Consider the following 19,153-nt stretch of genomic DNA (forward strand, 5'->3'; position numbering starts at 1 on the left):
ACAACATTAACATATTTATTTATTTATTTATTATCCCTCTCTTGTTTAGAAGGTCTTAAGTTGTTCTATACTACTCCGGTACTTACCTTACGAATTAGGAAAACTGCAGGAAAACTTAATTCGGAGTAGCCGGCGGAATGCTCGAAACTGGTCTAAGGTAATTTCCGTCTCTGCTATGAAAAATTCACCTAAACCCAGGTAAGAATAAAAGTTAACAATGTATTGCCTGAAGTTTATGTTTTGGGGAAGCAGTGGAATCAATCGGTTGTCTGAAATATTTTTATTACAAAAAAAGAGCCATTAGAATCATATACAATGCGATGTACGTACCGAGACAGTTGCATTGCAAGGCATGCTGCGCTTCATCTGTGTTTCATCTGTTTCGTGTACTGTAATGGCGATGTTATCTTACATATAGGGAAGTCACAAATCATGAGTATTTTTTACGGGATTACTTGATCAAAGTTCCAAAACATACCTATAGTAGTACTTTATACTTATACCGGAAAGGTATTCTGGATAAAGGTGCTACTTTATTTAATGTTTTACCCTCAAACATTAAAACGATCACAATCGTACTATATTCATTGCTATGAAACGTATGCTTATTGATTGTATCCCTTACCCTCTAGTTAGAAGAATATGTTATCTACCCATTGCAAAGTATTATTGGCCCGATATTTTTTATGAAGATCTCAAAAAAATTCGTGGTTCTTTTAATCAGCGAAGCAAGAAATTGTTCGCTGTGAACTGTGCCTTTGGCATGAGCATTGAGCACATTACATGCAATTATGATGTCCGCTAATCAAAAACGGCCGTTTCACTTTATGCTCCCTGCGTACATCATTGTGTTATTGTGGACTACTAGATTGTACTTTACCGACTGTTGCGTTGAAATCGTATACTCTCCAACATCAATTTTTAACAATCTTATTGACAACGAATTAATTTGAACGGTATATAAATCAAGATTTTATTTAATATATTCAAAGAGTTACAATTGAAGGCGCGAGTTTTATTTTTCTATATTTATTCGTAATTCTCAGGTAAGTAAAGGAAAACGAAGTTCACATACTCTACCCATTTAATGAAATCGACTGAGCTAGATGTAAGTCAAGTAAAGCATTTTAATCGACAATAATAATAATGATAATAATAAATAACAACTAATTTATTAAACAGCAAATTTTTACTTATATGTAGGCCGTATCTTTCCCCACAATTCAGATTACGCATTTTCAATGCACACCACAACTTCGTAAACAAGCAAACAACTAAAAATGATCTTAAGGATTCCCTACAACCCTGAAAAGCGAAAAATATTGTTTTGTGTAACATATTTTAAGCAATAGGTACTCCTAATAACATTGTGTCTTTCCGTGCGCCAGCATTCTTACGCCATTCCATCGATTGAGAAATATGACAGATAGTTTGCAACCTCATCAAACTTTGAATATTGTTCAAATTGCTTCACGCGCAAAATTCTGTCACAACAATGTTTCTATATAATATGAAAGTCAATCTAAAATTCAGAGAAACTCTGAAACTTCCAATATACTACAATCATGAGGTTACATAAATTTACTATAGGCAGTGTACATACCTACTTTAATACCTCGTTAGTTTTAACTCACTTTGTAAGTGCATAGATCTGAAAATAGCACTGAGTGCTTTTTAATATTTCATCGTTGAATAAATTAGTAGAGAAGAGACCGAGGGTCGAATGTTATATTTGATATAATACAGTTTGGTGTTGGGGTTATTTATCAAACACTGAGGTCGGCACGTGTAAGTATCGCCATTTGCTCAAAGACGTAATTGCTTTGCAACTTAAGTTATCAAACTTCCATTTACCTCGGTTTACCTATACATAAATTTGCATTATTATTATTTCCCAACTGAAATTTATATCAAAGGAACAAAAAGGCAACAAACAATCCTTCTTTGGAGTTCGGGAAGCAAACCATAAATTACAAAAAAAATAGTAGCGTCGCCAACTTTTTAATGAACGTCTGCTCAGAAAAGTCTAAGCCGAATATCGCAACAGGCTTACATCCAGAAAAAGGGTTTTGCGTGCAGGTACGATCGGAAATCGTGTTTTCCACTCGCATTCGAAGAAATTTGCGTAATGAAAAAGATCTACGAGCTCCCATATTGTCCATCGGCCCAGTTTTTCACACGAGTCAAGTCGGGGACAGGAAATCAATGAGAAAAAGGAGGGAGTATAAATTGTTCGATTTATCTCATTGCTTCCGAATTTATAAATCATTCATGTCGCATTGAAAAAATGGCCTAAGAAAAGGTTCGAGACCCTTCTAACATAATAATAACGCATTTGGTGCAACAGGAAGATGTCGCCTTTCCGTCCTTATTCTTAAATCGATGTTTTCATGTAAATATCTATTATGAGAATGCCGAATTTATAGGTATGAGGAAAGAGGCGGCATTTAGATAGTCGACACATTAGCGGAGTTGATCAGAAAATACCTACACCATTTTAATAGATAATTTAGTAACTGCATGCAATTATACGAACCCTCCTATTCTTCTACTAAAACACACTTTAAATCTGTTGGTTCTATAGAAGAAAGTTACCTTCCCTCTTTGAAGGTTGACAAAAAATAGTCATCTACAAGTTATCCGCGTTATCCGCTTCCGAAAAATTCTTTAACCTCAAACTGCACCCGTAACACCTTTTGTGAAATTACGGGTTATTTAATGTCTATTTTTGGGGGACAAAGGTTCATTTGCTTCCAAGGAATTAAATGTATACTTAATCTCTTAGGGCCGGTTGTACAAAGGCATCAGTTTAAACCTCGTTTGGATTAATTCAATGCGGATTAAGATATACATATAGTGCGCGTGTAAAGTCTGGAACTATTACAATAATCTTTTAGTAAATATTTTTGCAAAAATCTTGAAACGCGTCAATTTTTATGTGACATATTTTACTGTAATTGCCACTTAAGGATCGTCTTTTGTTTTTGTGATATGACGTAAGTGATAATTTTTTTAAATGGAAACCCAATTTTTTGTGCTGAATTGGGAAAGAGCATGAAATTATAAGATATATTATAAGATAAATTATACTGTATTTGGAAATATTCGATACAATTGCTCTTAAATTCGCTCTTTTTCAATCAAATATCGCACCATCATTTTTAACGGCAATTGTTACATGGCTACTCGATTTTTTTATTAAAATTTCAAACTATTGATTGTTATTAGGTTTTTGGTTTTAGAACTTCAAAAGCAAATCTCGAATATTTCAAATTTTTTAGCGTATTTGATCTTAGAATGTCATGATCTTTCCAAATTCAGCATAACAAATTCAGCATTTAAAAAATCGCTTACGTCATATCTCAATAAAAACAAAATCCTGACGTGTTCGAGATTTTTTTTGTGGTAGTTCCAGACTTTACACTCGCACTGTATGATTAGTTGAAATTTGACAGAACGTCTCAGCACTACTCGTATATAGTAAATATGGCCACGGATTCATTTTAGGACCCCTTTGGGCTCAGAAAGTGAACAAATTGGATATGACTTTCTTCCGAGCGTCATAAGTTCCTCATTTTTTAGCGCATTTTTGCAAATTTACCGAGCTATTAGGAGTCCCTATAAATTGAGTACTATTTTTTGGTGGGTTTTTAGCGAAATCCACCAACATGGGAATTGGCGGTGAACGGAACGTCGGAGGTGGGTACCGATAAAAGGAATATGGTAACCAACGACGAGATCTTGCCGATGGTGGAGTCAAAACTTTAAACGCGAATTGAGGGTGCACGGAACGTCGGAAGCAGGTTCCGACAAAGGGAAGGTGGTAGTCTTTAACAAAACTGGACAATAGAATACTGATCTGTAACACAAAAATGCGATGAAGTCCCTTCGATTTCGCACGAGGACTATCATAATTGTTTAGATATCGATTTGTGTTTTTATGTTTAAGAGAGGAGGGATGGGAGGTTGAAGTGGAAAAATATCTGCGAGATACGGTCCCTGAGAAAAGTGACAAATGGTCCAAATATTTTACACAACTATATTAAGCAAAAGTATTGTAAGCCTCAATGTCTCGTCTTGGTGTTGTAGTCAAATAGTTTTTTAATGTAACATTTTAAAACAATTCGTGCTGATCGTAAAAATATTCCTATATAGATTTAAATGTTGAAAAAGTGCCAATTATAAAAATGTGTTGGGATTGATACTCCACGTGTTCGTATATACATTAATTAAATTAAATTAAAACTTTGTGCTATATCTCCAAAGCTATATAGTGGTTATGAAAATTCTCTCTACGCTAATGATTTTTCATGAAAATGTACAACTTTGGCGCTTTAACTCTTCTTCTGTCCAACAGAAAAATACTGCAAGCCGATATTTTCCATTTTGTACGAGTATATAGGTAATTAGATCGCCGTCGTATTTACTTACTCTTGTATACGATTTAAATTTGATCGAAAATGCTCTTTTCTCAGTTGGAAACTCACAAATACTGCAAATTAGGTTAATATAATTTCGCAAATGCTTCAAAAGGGAATGTCCCCTTACACCGCAAAAAAACGTAATCAAAAGAAAATCGAAAGAGATGGATGTTTCTCGTGGGACCCCTCTTCGTATTGATTGATTACCTTTGCAAATTAATCCATTGCCAAAATTCAACGACTTTCATAACAAGTCGAAAGTTTTATGTGTGCAAAACTTGTAGGTGGGCGATCATCGTTTTATGCGGTTAGGTAGGTACCTCAAAATAAATGAATAACATCGTAAAAGTTTTACGCCTTTTTACCCAATTGCGAGCGGCTTTCTGTTATTTTACTACTCTGAGAAACACGGCCACAATAATTAAAAAATAATTAAGTCTCTAAAGCTTGTTGGAAGTGATCGCCGTAATTAGAACAAAAAGGGGTATCTCGTTTTGCTGAGATATGAATTATTTTCTGTGAGAAATTGTATTTAAGGAGCACCTGTATGGAAAACTTTCTAAGAATTGGTTGCAAATTCGTCCAAGTTTCTACGAAGGGTGCCCATACAAGTCGGGATCTGCTCTTTCTAATCTGTTTTCTGTAGGAGCAAAAATGATCCGGAAAAGCGTTATATTTACTACTACCGGTCACTTTTGAACACACCCTTAATTATATTTTTAGTAGATTTAGATTTATTAGACTAAAATACCCACATCATATTAACTTGTAATATGAACTGGCGCCGTAAAACGGTTTTCTGTAAAAATTTAAAGTACCCTTCCTTCCTCATTCATTAGAATTTTTCAAAGTTGGATCTTCCGATTTTTTTGTTTAACGGCCTCCAGGCGTTCAAATAATAATGATAATATTATATATAAATTTATAATGTATTTCTTATGGCTCGAATCTTAGAAGTGATAAAAATTTTATTTTAACACCATCAAAAAGAAGAAATTACCAAGAGTTGCTAAAACTATTTTTGTATTGAAAATAAATGAACGCCACCGTATTTGAGAAAATGAGATTTTTCGGTTTTTTGACCATAACTTCGTTGTTTGTAGAGCTACAAGAAAGTCTTAAAGGGAAACTTAACCTACATAAAATTCTGCAATTCTTTGCTCAATTAAGCGACTTTATATCTCTTACTATACGGTTTACGAAATCCGCATCTGGTCTCGTCAGCTGTGTTATTAAATCTTGTTTCTCGGTTTTGTCAGTTAACATTGAAGAAGAGTTTTTTTTAGTTATTAAAAGTAAAGGTTTTGTTACAAGGTTTAATTTGTGTAAATTTGAGCTAGCTAGGTAAGTGTTATTTGAGTGGTTAATGAATTCATCCCATTGCAATCAGCAACATACAAGGTGAATCGAAATCAAACAGAAATATTTACGCGTGAAATGATTTACTGCTTCCCCTAAACGGCACCGAATTTTAAAATACCCTATAATTGAAGATGTCTGAATTATAGCAATCGCTTTTTTCTAACATTTATGAAGTTATGAATGACCGTTTCCGCTCATTTTGGTAGCGGACGCGTTATGTAGACAAAGAGGCATTTATAAACTGATATAAAGAACGAGGAAAAATAATAGTGGGTAATTTAAACTCTCCTCAGACTTCCAATTACGATGGACGTTCACGAATTACGAGGTTTTATGATTCCCGTTTATCTCTGGAGGATCGGGAAAAACGGTGCAGGGCGTTGTGAAATCGGACAGCTGATGAAATACACTTGCATGCGAGAAGAGGTCCTGTCTGAGTATTTTGTTGATATCTGAAATTTAAATAAGCACAAAATATATGCAATTCGCTTATTTATAGTAAACATTATTTAGTTTCGATAGGAAAGACGTCTTCTTAAGAAAGAAATTCTGATTGATTGAAAACAAACCTTTTGTAAACGAAACGACCTAATTTGTCACTATAAGGATAATGCCTAAAAGAGATAAGAAACGGGGGATGTGGATGATTGCCCTGACAATTGTGACATTTATTTTTAGACGTCTTTATAAAAGCCGAAGGATGAGAGAAAAACCTTTCTACTTCTCTTTTAGGTCTATTTATAGTCTTTTAAGTAAATTTGACACGTCTATTTCATAAATTGGAAGAAAGATTAATGGGTAGGATTTTTCCGCCAGTTGAGGTGTAATGTGATCTTTATGAATAAAACGTGGTGACGGCACCTTCTTAAGCTGTTAATTAATAAAGTCACGGTTACACGGTAAGTCGTGCACTGGTTTTAATTTAGATGACAAAGTCCGACACTTACTTAACCAAAGCACGTCTCGCCTAAACGATAAAAACTCAAGCGGCGAATTTCATAAGTTATACTGCAAAAAAGGGCCGTGGTACTACTAATCGAAACAAAAGTGAGAGGGAGCGAGAACGGCTGCCGTATTTTCAAAACGTATGACAAGCAAACAGGCGTATCGGTATCTTTATTGCATTTTAAAAGTCGACCTTTAGAGAGAAAGTGTGATCTTTACATCAAAAAATAAAACCCCTCAACTCAACTCTACAAGCCATAACGCGTTCTGTGTCCTGTATAACCGGAAATTGTATACTAGACAAACTCTATCCCTCTCGCTTTTTTCCTCCTAACCCCACTTTTCACATGGAGAAGCAGATGTAGTTTAGAGAGCAGTTTGTTATTCGCTTTTAGTAAACTACTTCACGCGTTTTACCGCTTTAGCTGACATTAAGACTGTAATCTTATTTGTGACTCCATTTTCTTTAAATAAATCTTGATGCATACGACCCTTACTTCATTAAGGGCGCCTTCCTCGTGCATTATTAATATGTCGAATTAAGTGGAACAATTGTTTTAGGATTACACGTCGCTGTAATCGATTTCAACGCCCTCAAAACAAAGGCGCGAATTAAGAGTTCATACCCCTATGGTAATTAAAACGCGCCATCTTATAACAGCGAAGAAAGCACCTAACATAATTCTCAGCTACGGTTGGTTAGGTTGTGATAAATTTAAGCAATCCGTATCCGTCTTCTATCTAGACCGTGCAATAAAAGAGGAAAAGGGTGGCAGTTTTTCCCATTTCCACGTTTATTTACTAATTTACCCTTTCATGGGTTTCCCAGTTTATCTTTTAGCGCGTTCAGTCATTCACGCCGCAATACACGGTTTTCTAATTCATTCTCGGCTCCGTTTTTTGTTGATTCTTATGCGCCAGTATAGCTAATAAAATGTTCTGCAGAGATTTGATGCACCCATCAGCAGCCCCTGCTTTGGTGCAGAATATTGCTGGGTATGGTCCCAAATTTTTGAGAGTTTGTACATCTAACACTTGTGTATCTAAAAAAGAAAATTTCGTACTAGGGTTCTGAGTGCAAACCTGTGTGGGAGGGGATGAATATTTCCATTGAAGAGGCGCACTGCATGCGGTAAGAGCCCGCAAATAAAATGCAATCTTCCGCTTAAAAAAATGCTGCATTTGACTTTACATTGATGTTTTTTTATTCATCCATTTTTAACTTTTATTCGATGCCATTTTGCGTTATTTCAAAGCGATTTTGGACAGTGTTCTACGTACGCCCTTCGACCTGTGGACTTGGGCTGTGATTATTTAGGGGTGTATTTGTTTATACTTTTTTTGTTGTAAAAAAATTCGCGTCATATACCTATGTAATTGTCTTCCACATTTGGACCTAACAAATTGTGCTTTTTTGTGAATAAAGTGATGACAAAATAATTTATAATCGTTGATAAGAAAGTTCTAAGTGTTGCATTAATGGAAAATCAATCAATTCAAACAGGATCTCAGATCATTTGTATTTGAAACACACCTACTGGTTTATACAGGGTGACAATTTGAAAACTTACCACCCCCCATATCTTAGTAAATAAACGAGATATTTAAAAAAATCAAAATCCGTTTCGGTAATTCGGAGGGGAATCACAATGACATAGTTGGCGACGCACCCCCTCACACCCCCTGCGCCCTAGCCACCCCAACTTTTAAATCTTAAATAGTGACTCCCCATGTGTGATACGTCATTGGAAAGCTCTGAAAAAATGCTTTCCAACCATACCAAATACCATTACATTTAGGTTAGTAATTATCGTGCAAATCAAAAAATAAACATGGAAATTCGTATTTAACTTGAACTTCCAAAGCCGACTCGACAGCAACTCATTTTTGATGGCCAGTTATAAACTATTCTCAAACTCTTGTCGAACCTTTTCAAATGTTGGTTTTACAATATTTCGACATTCTTGAATTATTCTCTGTCTTAGTTCGTCTATGTTCGCCGGTTGCGTTTTAAATACGATAGATTTCAAATGTATCTTATTAGTTTATTTTTTGATTTGCACGATAATTACTAACCTAAATGTAATGGTATTTGGTATGGTTGGAAAGTATTTTTTCAGAGCTTTCCAACGACGTATCACACATGGGGGGTCACTATTTAAGATTTAAAAGTTGGGGTGGCTGGGGCGCAGGGGGTTGGAGGGGGTGCGTCGCCAACTATGTCATTGTGATTCCCCCTCCGAATTACCGAAACGGATTTTGATTTTTTTAAATATCTCGTTTATTTACTAAGATATGGGGGGTGGTAAGTTTTCAAATTGTCACCCTGTACATATGTTGTCCAATGTAATAAATAGAGGGCTGAATTGCACTGCTGGTTTTGTTTAAATAAGTAATTCTTCTAAGAAAAATAACTGATTCCTGAGAATCCTTAATGGTAAATTTGTTTATTTTTCTTGTCGGTTATATTCTTTTTGACTATTTTATTAGTAGGTACTTAACTAAGTAGATACTGAACCATCACTTTAAGAAAGATTTAAAATTATAATGAATGCCTCTAGAAGAGACCAATGGATTTTTCTAATTCTGGTGTTTGTTCTCCTATACACATAAAAAATGAAAATGCTTACTGTCAGTTCCTGGTTTAGTGTTCAGCGTTTTAACTGTTTTCGATCTTTGACGTGGTTCTCCATGATTAAAAACGAAAGAATTTTTTGGGAGTTTTGCTCCCATTCTGTTAACAATCCACTATGATTTATTTCCCAGATAGTACATGTAGGATATAAAAAATGCTAGTATCTAGAAACAAATGCTGTTCTGTCATCTTTACTTTTGAAGTGTATTTTAAAATCCATGTCGATCTGAAATAGAATGGTGTGCCAAATAAGAGAACAAAAATATTATAATAATATTACCAGTCGAATTCCCGAAGTTCCGAATTTGCAAGCGTGTAACAGCACGTGTTCCTAGATGCGTAAAATACAGTGGTTGGGAAATTTACCTACTGCCTTGTATTAATCTCCCTAAACTACACTCGATCTTGGTTTTAATAATTTTATTTTTAATTCACTCAAATTTTGTTGCCTCCTGGAAAAAACTCCATCAAAAGCATAAGATAAAATCGCTCCGGCTTCACACTTTTGATCTCGAGTTTTTTCCGTGTAAAAATAAAATTCTCCGATAAAAAATCAAGCTCTTGTGTATTTACCCCCGATAAACGTTGCTTTAGTTCGTTTAATATCGAAATGTTGAAGCAGTTGAACAAGCTCGCTGTTAATTGCGAGATTTAAATAAATAAAAAAAGACATTTAATTTAAGTCGTCTAAGAAGGAAATTTCAACCGGAGGATTAATAAAGCAAAGTTCATACCAGAAGTATACCACAAGACTTGGGAGGAAGCGGAATTAAGATCACTCTTCAATCGAAGATGCGATATGGTACAAACAATTCCTGTATATCGGTAGCTTTGCTTGGAGTGCAATTAACTAATCGGTTTAGTCTCCATCTCAATAGCTAGCAAATTTCAAAACTGCCGTTCCTATAAAATTTGAAAGAATATCGCTTACGTTCAAGGATTTATACACTGAACAAACAGGAGCGTATAATTTTTTACTATCATGTCTTTTGTTATTACAAATTTATTTAATTACCGTCGTCCCGTTCGGTCTTATAGTTTATTTTCCTTTCAGAGAACAACAGAAGTTCCCTTAAATTAGATCATTTTCTTATTTACTAAGACTAATGTGTACAACTTTTGTGAAATGGCGCACAAGAAAAGAAATAAACTGTTTTAATTACAAAACAGTGTGTGCAGATGAGTACATCGTTAATTAAGATTTTGCATGTAATAATGATTTCATTTATGTAGGCACATTGCCCTAATGTATTCACATTTTATTAATGTACATTGTACCACGGGATATTACCCTGTGAATTGCCCTGAAGGATCTAGTGGTATGTAAGAGGGACTTTGTTTGAATGTAACTTTTTATAATTGATGTGACTATAACAAAAAAATATCATGTTATCCATGTAAAGCGTACCTAAACCAAATTTGTTTATTTCATTATTTAAAGGTTTCACTAATGTAATGATGCGGTTTATATAGAAAGTGCAGATTGTTGGCATTAATTACGAAACTATATGACTATCCGCTTATTCACCATACATAAAGTTCAGATGTCGTTCTAAAGAGAACTTGGGGTTAAATTAGAGAAAGTTTTAATTGGATCGTTATGTTTACTTTTTATTATCGTTTACGTGTAGGTATAAAGTCGGTTTTACAAACAAAGAGCAATATAGGTACTTGTTTCGTTCTGAGGCGGCACAACTTATAAAGCAAGTCCCTTTAAAGCACAAGGAAACTGGGTAAATTGTATTTCTTCGACGTTGAAAAAAGGAATCCCGGCGAGTGAATTAAAGAAATGAAGCATATCCTGCATTTAAATTAAATTACGCGGAAATCGTAAGTTCATTTTTAAGAAAATTCACCGGAAAATGTAGCTCTAAATTACATTTTTCTCGACGACGGCGCATTAATTTATACGCCCTGCCAGTTTAAACGCCTTAATATTAAAATTGTGGCGAATTGCTAATTATCGGCAGAAGACCTGTAGGATTCATTTCCCCCTTTGAGAATGAGGGTGCTAAACCAAAATTAAGAAAATAAATGCATATATCTCTACTTTACTTGTCTTTTGAACTACTTATCTGTCATGCAAAGTCAAGTATTTATATACAGGGCTTTAATTTCGAAACGAACTAACAATTGTAATTTTCATAAAAATAAAAAATTGCAAAAACACGTTTATTTAGATAGGTATTTAATTAAATTATCAAAAGGTTTCCAGTAGTCCATCATAAACAATCACAATATTGCAGTAAATTCTTCATGTAAAGATTCTTGTAAGTTGTACATTCATGCCTGAGCTCTTGAATATTGTCACGTGGACTCTTAATATACGCTTCAGTTTTCAAATGAATTGATTGCATTTTTTTTTCAGATGACCGGTTGTTGTGCATGGCGTTACGTCTACGCTGTTGTCCTGGTCCAAGCCACTGCCTTTAATATGATTTTACCAAGCGTCTGCCCTCCAGAGTGCATCTGCCTCTCGCAAACACAGGTAATTACGCAAAGCGGACTAATTATTATTTGCCCATGAATCAGGCGATGGTCATTGAATATGAAATATGCAAACGTGCGGATATTTCATATTTTAATAGTTTGGAAAAAGGTTTTTCGACGCTTGAAAAATTCAAACGGTTTTCTTTCGTCGGTACGTGTTTATAATTTTTAATACCTTCCTCTTTACACGGAACCCTCTCTCTCACTTGTTTAAATTGTTAATGTTAGTTTTTGTTTAGCCAGTAATTTGAATATATCCGTCAAGAAATTGAAACAGATTCTAAATCATAAAATTTGCATAAATTATTCGGTAAATAGGGGCTTTTCTCCGGCAGCATTTGCATTAATGACATTTAGATAAGTTTGAGAACGTTCACGCTAACCGAGTTCTCAAACCTTATTTCACCTTTAAGGACTGTATAAACGCTGGAAGATTTTTATTTAAAAAAAGAACAAATTTTCATCCATAGTGGATTTATTGACTTTATCGACGGAATCTGTCCAAACTGTATTTATTATCACGTCACACTTTTATTCTGTATAATTTTCGTACATTTACAACAGCGATACGTAGTTTTGTTTTTGAATTTGTATGACCGTTCCTCGAACTGTCAAAATCACTTCTTTTCTGTTTATACCACGTCTCATAAGCCTAAACCAGGTTTTATAAAACTGATTCTATTAATTGCTCTCCACGTTTATATAGGCTACAAACAAAGTCTATGATTGTTTGAATAAAATTAATCTTTCTAACAAGAAAAAGATATAAAAATTTAAACTTCAGAGTATCTAAAGTTATAACAAAAAAGGCTCTACAGTCATAACTGACAGAATAGCGTGAAAGTTGGTGGAGAAGGGGCCGTTATTTTAGAACTGTAATGTAGATTTTTTCTTTGTGAATTAAAAAAACCGAAAACAGAAGAAGGGCGTGTGTGCAACATACTTAGCAATGCACAAATCTCTTTTGATATTGTAGCAGAACTTGACTTGAGTTTGACAGAGATCGTTCACCATAAAACCTGAGCTAAAACTTGATCTGTTATTTTATTTGTTTATATGTACTTATAGGTCATAAAAAGTAGATCAAAATGAATATGCTTTCCTATACGATATCCTCTACAATATTGAACATATAACAAAATACAATATAGAGCATTGATGGAAAACTAAAAAGAACTCCATTCAAGGATAACACGACTGAATATGTGCAGGGGTCTGGATGTCGTTGTAATTGCAGGGTAGCGCAATTATGATTATAGGTACGAAATAGCTGCTTTCAAATTCCTACTTTTTGACCAAACACAGGAATACGATGTCAAATTTATCATGACTTACGTTTGTTTTTGTTCTGCACTCTACAGGCTAATTAGCCAACATCAGTCAAAGAAATAAATAGTGTATGTACTACAAACTTGACATCATTCTCAATGCGAATAAGAATTTAGTCAGTAGGCCCGAATTTCTCTAAAAAATCTTCAATATCAAAATCACGAGGGGTAACATTATTTTGAATTTGCAGCTAGAGGATTACTTGAGAATTATTTAAACAAAATCAACCAAAGAAATAGAAGTATTTGGTGTACTACACCCAAATACGAATGAGAATGATCAATACCTAGTACTGAATTTCTATAAATAATTATTAAATAAGTAGGATATATCTGCTATATGACGTACCCTGAAATTGTAACGAAACCGAGCCATACCTACTGTACACCAACTTAGGGATTTGCGCAAAGCTCTTAAATTTAGTAATTGAGCGAGCTAATCGTACATGTCTTAATCTCGTGCTTGTCGGCAGGTGTTATGCAACTCCGGAGGATTGACCGAGATACCAGTTAAGCTACTGCCACCAACTGTGGAGCATCTATCTTTAACGAGGAACAACTTTCCCACCATTCGAAGTGACGCCTTCGCGGGACTTCGAGCCTTGAAAAAGCTCTCCCTAGACGGAAACAACATATCAATCATCAAGCCTTTCGCGTTTCGTGGCTTACCGCGATTAAAGGAGCTTTCAATCCAGCAAACTCCGCTGACGACCGTAGCACAGTTCGCGTTCGCCGGATTACAAAACATCACCTCCATCCTTTTAAGTCACAACAAAATAAAAAAAGTCGAGGGATACGCCTTTGCGGGTACGTCGAATTTGAAGCATCTAATTTTGAGCAGTAATCCGATAATTAAAATAGAGAGTAATGCCTTTAGCGGATTAACGAACGTAGAACGTTTAGCTTTGCCGTCCGGAATACGTACAATTGAAGTCGACGCGTTTAATGGACTAGAACAAGTTGGCGTATTAAAGCTGGCATTCATGGATTTGCCTTCGTTAAAATTTGGTACGTTTAGAGGGTTAACAATCGTAGGGGTTATGTCTATTCAAGAATCCGACTTGGGAATTATCAGAGAAGGGGCGTTTGAGGGATTGTCGTATATAGGAAGCTTAAACTTCCTCAATAACAAGATTGACGGCATTCGAGAGTTACACATAACTCCCGAGCATCACATTCGATCGATTAAATTCCAAGGGAATCACGTGCTCGATATTCCTAAAGCGGACAGCGTTTCTTTCGCAGTTGATGTGCTTACGGTGATATCGAATCATTTCCCGTGTGACTGCCATATACATACTCTCATCGAGGGACCACTAGCCAATGGTAGCGTCGAACAGTTTATATCAAAAAATTACTGCATTTCCCCGCTGGAAGTGAACGGAAAAGCGATGAGCAACCTCGACCTCGATGCGATTGGAAAGTGCGAAGAACAGGTTACTCGAGGGAATTTAGAAGCTGCAAAAGACTCAACTTCAATTAATAAAAGTGTTCGAGTGACAGTTTTATTTACTTTCGTCGTATTCGTTTATTTTTCTAGGTGAAATCGATCTCTTCTCTCTAACAAAATGTGTTCATTATACGAGTGTTGTGTACGAGTGCTGCGCGCTGTCCAATATAAATGACTAATTCGAAATGCAACGACTAACCATCATTCACGTGCTTCCCACTGTGTATCACGACGATACCAATCCATAAGGGCCCTCGATGTTTTTGGCGTGTGTATTTTCTCGATGGAAGTGTTTCCGTTTCCAATTCCATTGTCATTTTGTTTACCTCCCCTTGTTAATTTGTTATAGAGTCGACGAAATTATTTAAGAAAATTGTTAACGTTTATTAAAGCAATTATTATAACGTTATTTCCTTATTTTACATTCCAGTACAGATTCGCATGAGAAACGCTCACTCTACCCACTTCTTGTCATAAGCAGGCAGCACTTAGGTAGGTAGCTACGCAAAAAAAACCGTGACAGTTACATTTTGGGGTAAGATTAATTACTTTACATAGTGTTTGTTTTATACATCTGTCGACTGCCATAATTGGCTGTTTCCTTAGAATTTACCCAATACCCTACGATAGCGTGTAGAGCAGGAATGCGAGAGAACATTAGAAAGTGTGTTTGTAGGTAGTAACGTTCTCTTTTACTAACAAAATATATACTTTCAAAAAAATCAGCCACACAGCACATTATTAGTAGACTCTGAAATCTGGCTTAGCAAAATTATACCGGTCCCACTTTTACCATCGACTGGAAATCATATACAATCTACCATCGACATCAACGGTTAAAGGGCGTCGCTGCATTCACTACTATCGTTGAGTGAAGGGCTATACTATGATGTCTAATAGTTTCAATGAAATGTGTTAAATTAGTTGTCAATTTCGTATCACCAAATTACCAGTTAACGGAAGCTAGCAATTATTCCACCTAAAACGCAAGAAGCCAATTGCTTGTTTAATTAGAACTTTCGCGTAATTAAGCAAAAAATTCCCAATCGCCAAGTGTTATAGTTTAGCGAATTCCATTCTGAGAAAATATTTCATAAAATATATTTAGCAACTTAGTATTTTTGTTTCGCGCAGAACGTTCAATATCTTATTACTTTTATTAAAAATGTAGATAAAGTTTAGCGGAAATTCATCCTTGTGAGAGGGATGTGCCGCAAGGATTTACAGGATTGGACGTTAACCTCGGTTTCGCTGTGAACGTATCTGACAATTTTGTTTATCTGAAAACCGCACAACTGTTAGGATTGCCTATGATATTTAAAAATTAATCTTTTCTAATTTTTTCACTTACAACAATTGTACTGTATTTCTTGTAATTGGAATATAATAAAAGTAATTCGGAATAAACACAGCTTCATGTGTCATACAAAATTAATTCTTTTGTTTCCTGTTTAGACTTTTTATGAAAAACTGAAATTGTACGTAATAATTATGGGAATGATGCTGTGCTTGTGAAAGTTCAATGAGTAAAGATACCAACTCAAATTATTTGCTTTCCATTATATAGGTGAATTTAAATTAGATGTTACATGCTCAAGTTACAGATAATATTATTCCAATGGCTCGAATGACTAACGCTAGCATACATATTTTATATACGTTTCGCACAATTCAAAATTTTTGTGTAACCTTGGAGATTTGTTCTGAGCTCGACCCAGATTTTCAAATTTACGCGTTGAGAGGCTAGGTGCGAGGAAATCCCGTCATACTATCTTGGTTTTACGTGTTTAAGACTTTGTAGAGATTGGTTGTTAAAATCAAAAAGTGTAATCTACGTGGATTTGATTGACAGCTTTTAAACGGGTTTGCTTGGATGATGGATGATATGTTAGAAAAGCACGTTGAATTAGTGAAGGATTTTTATTTTAATCAAATCTGCCACTTATTCGCTAATCACTTACAACAAGTCAAACAGGGAAGCGAATCTATATAGACAAATTTGGCAAGAAAATAGAGTAGCTAATGAATAGTGACAATGAGTACCTAATTTAAGTTTACCCCAAGCAGGAAAAGACGAAAACGCATTGAGTGTTTTGATAAAAGTAAACGAAAAAATCACTATCACTTCCTTCTGGTAACGGGTTAAAAAGTAACGATGCCCGTAAAGGCTAGAAATTGTGAAAATTTAAAAGACGCTATTACAGTGCCGAATAAGATGAGGAATTAGATAGGTAGGTCTACTTCGTAATAAATAAATTTTGGAGGTAATGACCTTCGTCCTAAAAATCAAAATTTTTGCCACCCACAAATGATATTTTCGGTTGTAGGGTAATTTGTAGTGTGGGAAATATTTGATAACGTCTCGAATGGATATGAACGATAAATGGAATAAGCTGGCTCCATTAAATCAAAGGGATCTGTTAACCTCTCATTATGTTTAATAAATTTCCAAATTAATAACAATTTTTATATTATCGATAAATTTACAAACTCAGGGAATATTAGAATCAAATTTTTTGTCAGATACAAAGCAATGATTGATTATGGAAATTGTTTGTATTAGTTTGTATGATCATAACATACCTATCGGGCGGTGAAAATGTCTATATCGTAAAAATTTAAGAAAGATCGATACCTTTTACTTTTTTCAGAGGCGATATTTGTGAATAAAGCCTGAGATCTGCGGGCATCTAAAGCATTCGACCCCCCCCCCCCCCCATTCCTAAGGGTAGGGTCCGTTGGTACATTTAATTTTATGGCGATTTTAGAGTTTCTTTGTATAAAAGGCCGTGGCGCGCAGCACGTTTCAGAGTAAATTAGTCTGTCTAAATAGTCTAAATAGTAAGAAACAATGTTCATGCAGATTTTAGCGAAATGGGTGAATTTACAATTTACAAAAATTATAAAACTTAAAATGTGCAACATTGTACATTGTCTTAAACTCTTAACGAATTCAAAACTTGAATAATATACAGAATGCTGTGTTTAAAATAAGAAAGTAGGTATTAGCCACTGTTATATGGCACAGTTTTTTTATTGAAGAAAATTCGTATACAAATTGTTTCTTTTCATGCAAATAAAAGGTGTGTAGGTAAATGTCGTTGGGTGAACTAGTCTTTCAACAAAATAATATACTAAATCTTTTTTTAATGCTACTACAGTGAAAAAATTGATAAGTTTACTATATTTCTGGGGACAAGAGCGCATTTTGCCGCTGTAATTAGACGCCGTTTCATTCAAAAGGAACGTTAAAAATTATACTTCAGCCAAAGTTTCTAAATTGCGCAATTATCGCAAATAGCGATCATTTAATTTCGGAACGAATTTTAAAGAGCACTTGCTGACTAATCTTGTTTTAAGGAGCTTCATTTGTTTGAGCAACAAGTTGTGTACGCATTCTTGTATACATTGTACTTTACAATTACCAAATTCAGAAAATTTCCGGCCATTTTATTACATTATTTGGGTTGTTACTCGTGAAAATGGAAGGCATAGACACTTAAAAATGTGTCATATGCAGTTCTTGTATAAAAATAGAAACGAGAGAAAAGTTTTCTTTCAAGAATCTTCCTCATCTAGAAAATAAATTCAATAGATATAAATAAGTACTTACGTATAGAACATTTTTAATGGAGCAGAGGAACTATCTACCGTAAAAGCAGGCCTAAGTATATAAAAATGACCCTCACTTAGATCTTCTCTTCCGTTAGTCTTTTGAATTCTAATTTAAATATGCTCTGGCCATACAGGTTTCAAATTTCATCAAAATCTAGACAAATTTAAAAAAACTTATTTGAGGTCAAAAAGGGTCCCAAATAAATCCATCGGGTAGATTTGATGTTAAGATTTGGTAAGTGGGTAATGTGAAGTTATTAACAAATTGACCAATTTTTTTATAAGAAAAACTAAGTAATATAGACAACATAAATCCATTACAATGCATCTGTCGATGAGACATTCCGAATTCGTACTGGCAAATATAATCAGTCGTCTTGAGCTTATTTTTTAGCTAAACGTTCACTCATTTGAGGATTAAGCGAGTATAGGTAATCTCTACGATCGATATCGCACTATTTCCTGTCCTTCGAGGGATTTACGTGTGTGTGTATTGTATGTTTGCGTCAACATTTACCTAATAACCCTAAAGGAGAAAATGGAGTTTCGCCTAGGCGATATACCTACGCAGAAGAGACAAATACGGAACGTATATAAAATAATAAATACTATACCATTAAACTCTACCTACTTGTGTACTAAGTTATGATGAGTTCTAAACATAAATTAGCGTAATGCTCGAAAACCTCCTGGGATTAGGATTATATACTTCCAAGCTTACTAACCTATTAATTCTGGGGAAATCTTACTTTAGAGGTACATCCGTTTGGCGGAATTTCAAAGCCTGTCGCGCAATTTTTGTCATCGATTTACGATTAAATTGAATTTGTGCCATTCTGTGGTTTACGTTCTCGATTGAAACTACTGGGTGGTCCTACTGTCATACACAGAATTGTCCCTGAATCTA

At 34.8% G+C, this 19,153-nt stretch overlaps 1 protein-coding gene across 3 annotated transcripts in view; it reads left to right on the plus strand.

Moving 5' to 3' along the window:
• Positions 1-14,981, plus strand: part of LOC116168307 (insulin-like growth factor-binding protein complex acid labile subunit) — an 85,614-nt gene extending 70,633 nt beyond the window's left edge. For all 3 annotated transcript variants that reach the window (XM_031484051.1, XM_031484053.1, XM_031484052.1), the window contains 2 exons: positions 11,732-11,851; positions 13,655-14,981. In XM_031484051.1, coding sequence (XP_031339911.1) covers positions 11,732-11,851; positions 13,655-14,725 — 1,191 coding nt within the window. In that variant the 3' untranslated portion in view covers positions 14,726-14,981. The remainder of the gene's footprint in view (positions 1-11,731; positions 11,852-13,654) is intronic.
• The last annotated feature ends 4,172 nt before the right edge of the window (positions 14,982-19,153 follow it).

This window comes from Photinus pyralis, unplaced genomic scaffold (genome assembly GCF_008802855.1).
Source record: "Photinus pyralis isolate 1611_PpyrPB1 unplaced genomic scaffold, Ppyr1.3 Ppyr1.4_LG4, whole genome shotgun sequence".
NCBI lineage: Eukaryota > Metazoa > Arthropoda > Insecta > Coleoptera > Lampyridae > Photinus > Photinus pyralis.